This window comes from Mobula birostris, chromosome 5, assembly GCF_030028105.1.
Source record: "Mobula birostris isolate sMobBir1 chromosome 5, sMobBir1.hap1, whole genome shotgun sequence".
NCBI classification, from domain to species: Eukaryota; Metazoa; Chordata; class Chondrichthyes; order Myliobatiformes; family Myliobatidae; genus Mobula; species Mobula birostris.
The window spans coordinates 83,717,689-83,722,148 of NC_092374.1; the positions used below are offsets into that span (position 1 = coordinate 83,717,689).

A 4,460-nucleotide genomic window follows, 5' to 3' on the forward strand; every position below is an offset into this window, starting at 1 on the left:
GGACCCGGAGGCTGGTGGGGTGGTAGGTGAGGACCAGGGGAACCCAATTCCTAGTGGGGTGGCGGGAGGATGGAGTGAGAGCAGATGTACATGAAATGGGGGAGATGTGTTTGAGAGCAGAGTTGATGGTGGAGGAAGGGAAGCCCCTTTCTTTAAAAAAGGAAGACATCTCCCTCGTCCTAGAATGAAAAGCCTCATCCTGAGAGCAGATGCGGCGGAGACGGAGGAATTGCGAGAAAGGGATGCCATTTTTGCAAGAGACGGTGAGAAGAGGAATAGTCCAGATAGCTGTGAGAGTCAGTAGGCTTATAGTAGACATCAGTGGATAAGCTGTCTCCAGAGATAAAGACAAAAAGATCTAGAGAGGGGAGGGAGGTGTCAGAAATGGACCAGGTAAACTTGAGGGCAGGGTGAAAGTTGGAGGCAAAGTTAATAAAGTCAACGAGTTCTGCATGCGTGCAGGAAGCAGCGCCAATGCAGTCGTCGATGTAGCGAAGGAAAAGTGGGGGACAGATACCAGAATAGGCACGGAACATAGATTGTTCCACAAAGCCAACAAAAAGGCAGGCATAGCTAGGACCCATATGGGCGCCCATAGCTACGCCTTTAGTTTGGAGGAAGTGGGAAGAGCCAAAGGAGAAATTATTAAGAGTAAGGACTAATTCTGCTAGACGGACCAGAGTGGTGGTAGAGGGGAACTGATTAGGTCTGGAATCCAAAAAGAAGCGGAGAGCTTTGAAACCTTCCTGATGGGGGATGGAAGTATATAGACTGGACATCCATGGTGAAAATAAAGCGGTGGGGGCCAGGGCCACACATTTTAATTCCACATCCCATTCCCATCCTGACATATCTATCCACGGCCTCTTCTACTGTAAAGATGCATCTGCTCTCAGGATGAGGCGTTTCATTCCAGGATGAGGGAGATGTCCTCCTTTTTTAAAGAAAGGGACTTCCCTTCCTCCACCATCAACTCTGCTCTCAAACGCATCTCCCCCATTTCACTCACATCTGCTCTCACTCCATCCTCCCGCCACCCCATTAGGAATAGGGTTCCCCTGGTCCTCACCTACCACCCCACCAACCTCCGGGTCCAACGTATTATTCTCCGTAACTTCCGCCACCTCCAACGGGATCCCACCACTAAGCACATCTTTCCCTCCCCCCCCCCCCTGCTTTCCACAGGGATCACTCCCTACGCGACTCCCTTGTCCATTCGTCCCCCCATCCCTCCTCACTGATCTCCCTCCTGGCACTTATCCTTGTAAGTGGAACAAGTGCTACACATGCCCTTACACTTCCTCCCTTACCACCATTCAGGGCCCCAGACAGTCCTTCCAGGTGAGGCAACACTTCACCTGTGAGTCGGCTGGGGTGATATACTGCGTCCGGTGCTCCCGATGTGGCCTTTTATATATTGGCGAGACCCAACGCAGACTGGGAGACCACTTTGCTGAACACCTACGCTCTGTCCGCCAGAGAAAGCAGGATCTCCCAGTGGCCACACATTTTAATTCCACATCCCATTCCCATTCTGACATGTCTATCCACGGCCTCCTCTACTGTAAAGATGAAACCACACTCAGGTTGGAGGAACAACACCTTGTATTCCATCTGGGTAGCCTCCAACCTGATGGTATGAACATTGACTTCTCTAACTTCTGCTAATGCCCCACCTCCCCCTCGTACCCCATCAGTTATTTATTTATATACACACATTCTTTCTCTCTCTTTTCTCCCTCTGTCCCTCTGACTATACCCCTTGCTCATCGTCTGGGTTCTCTTCCCCCCCCCCCCCCCCGTCTTTCTCCCCGGACCTCCTGTCCCATGATCCTCTCATATCCCCTTTACCAATCACATGTCCAGCTCTTGGCTCCATCCCTCCCCCTCCTGTCTTCTCCTATCATTTTGTATCTTCCCCTCTCCCTCCCACTTTCAAATCTCTTACTAACTCTTCCTTCAGTTAGTCCTGATGAAGGGTCTCGGCCTGAAACGTCAACTGTACCTCTTCCTAGAGATGCTGCCTGGCCTGCTGCGTTCACCAGCAACTTTGATGTGTGTTGCTTGGATTTCCAGCATCTGCAGAATTCCTGCTGTTAGCATTCAGAAGTGAGTGAGTCCACAGCCAGGCATCACTGTAGCCGGTTCAGGAACCCATTCGTCACCGGTTGCAGCCCGTATGCTGAACACTGGCCTGTCCCTCTCCAGCCCTGACACCCTGACCTTTTTAATATGGCCTGGTGCTTAAATTGGCCAAATTGCAGGTTGGGTCCTTGCTCTCGGACCTGGGCCCAGCTGCTCTGATGCGCTCTTGGGGCCCGGGGCCCACCAGGTCGATTTGGCCCATACCGGACTTTTCCAATTTGGCCCACGCTTAAATTGGTCAAATCTCACCTTCAGGTCTGCGCTCTGCCACCTCCGCTCTACCTCACCTCAGTTCTGCTGCTTCATTTTGCCTCCATGCACAGTCCAGCAGCCTGTTGGCTCGTTCCCTGCTCTCGGGGCCCATGCCCACTTCCTCAATTGGGCCACAATCATCCTGCACCCTCTAGACTTCAGTTCCCATGGCAAAAATGACGGATCGTACAGGCAATGCAAATGCTCAACTCTGAAAGGTTACTGATTGCAATGATCATTTTCAAGAGAAGGTGTGAGTAATGAAGTTAATAGTGGTGTTTGCTTCTAGAAAGTTGTCGCTGTATTTCGCAGCGCCATCTGAGGCAGGAATTTGGATAAAGATGAAGTCTATCTGCTCTTTCTATTTTTGGGAGGTCAAACCAGGGTGGACTTCTACTTTGAAAGTTGGCCCTGGGATGTTGTGGAACAGAGGAGCACAATTGCATGCTTCACTAAAAGCGGGGTCACATGTAGACAAGATGGTGAAGAAAGCATTAGTTCACTGGCATTCATCAGTCAGGGCATGGAGTGCAGATGTTGGGACATTGTTACAGTTGTACAAAACATTGAGACCATCCATAAAGTATTGAGAAGTATTTCTGGTCCTCTTGTTAGAGGAAAGACAACACTAAACTGAAAGCAGCAAAAATTTGAGGACACTGCAAGGATTTTGGAGGGTCTATGTTATAAGGAGAGGATGGGCAGGATAGGACTTTATTCCTTGGAGTGTAGGAATTTGAAGGCTGACCTTCTAGAGGTGTAAAATCATGAGAGGCATAGATAAGGTTGTTGTAATGTGAACAAAGTCACTGAAGAGACACTAAAGTTCGTGAATATAGAAGTGTTTTACTCAACAGAAATGAGCAGTGACACTCTTGAAGGACAAGGCCTCCCAACCTTATAACCATATAACAATTACAGCATGGAAACAGACCATCTCGGTCCTTCTAGTCCGTGCTGAACTCTTACTCTCACCTAGCCTCACCGACCTGCACTCAGCCCATAACCCTCTATTCCTTTCCTGTCCATATAGCTGTCCAATTTAACTTTAAATGGCAACATCGAACCTGCCTCAACCACTTCTGCTGGAAGCTCGTTCCACACAGCTACCACTCTCTGAGTAAAGAAGTTCCTACTCATGTTACCCCTAAACTTTTGCCCTTTAACTCTCAACTCCTGTCCTGTTGTTTGAATCTCCCCCACTCTCAACGGAAGAAGCCTATCCATGTTAACTCTATCTATCCCCCTCATAATTTTAAATACCTCTATCAAGTCCCCCCTCAACGTTCTACGCTTCAAAGAATAAAGACCCAACTTGTTCAACCAGGAGATGAAACCCAAGTAACATTCTAGTAAATCTTCTCTGTACTCTCTCAATTTTCCTTCGGAGAGGGAAGTCTGAGAATTGGAGCGGGAGTGTGGTAGGAGCCATTTTGATTTTTTTCTTCTTATCATCGGAGTTAAGAGAGGCGGGACTGCGCAGGCGTGTCATATTGCATAACATTTTTATCTGCTAAAGATCAAAGGTAACAGCAGGACAATTTTACTGTTACAATGTATCTACAATATTCCTTTGAATTACATATAGTTTTCACACGCTTCCTTCACACCCACACTCCAGACACCCAAATGAATGAATCAGCATTATCTGGTTTTCAACCAACTCCGGGGAAAACTATTGTTCAGGGCTGCAATTTAAATTCAATCTACAATCCATATTCATGTCTGAAGATTGGTTGCTATGAAATTAATATTTGCTATATACCCTAACTCCAGAATACACCCTGACAAGGTGAACAGTTTTCTTCAGGGAAGGGGACTACAAACTAGAAGGCATAGATTTCAGGTGAGTGGTAGGAGATTTAAAGGGGGACATGAGGGACAACTTTCCACAGAGGATGGTGAGTACATAGGATGAATTGTCAAATTGTATTTGAGACAAGTACCATAACAATTCAAATCAGGTTTAATATCACTGGCATACATCGTGAAATTTCAAACACGAGGAAATCTGCAGATGCTGGAATTTCAAGCAACACACATAAGTCACTGGTGAATGCAGC

The 4,460-nt window shown here is 47.6% G+C and overlaps 1 protein-coding gene across 1 annotated transcript in view; it reads left to right on the forward strand.

The window, feature by feature from the left end:
* The first annotated feature begins 4,271 nt into the window (after positions 1-4,271).
* The window catches only part of LOC140198364 (G protein pathway suppressor 2-like), a 25,596-nt gene continuing 25,407 nt past the window's right edge, over positions 4,272-4,460 (forward strand). Inside the window, exon 1 of the mRNA XM_072259461.1 lies at positions 4,272-4,298. Within this exon, the coding sequence (XP_072115562.1) occupies positions 4,272-4,298 (27 nt within the window). The remainder of the gene's footprint in view (positions 4,299-4,460) is intronic.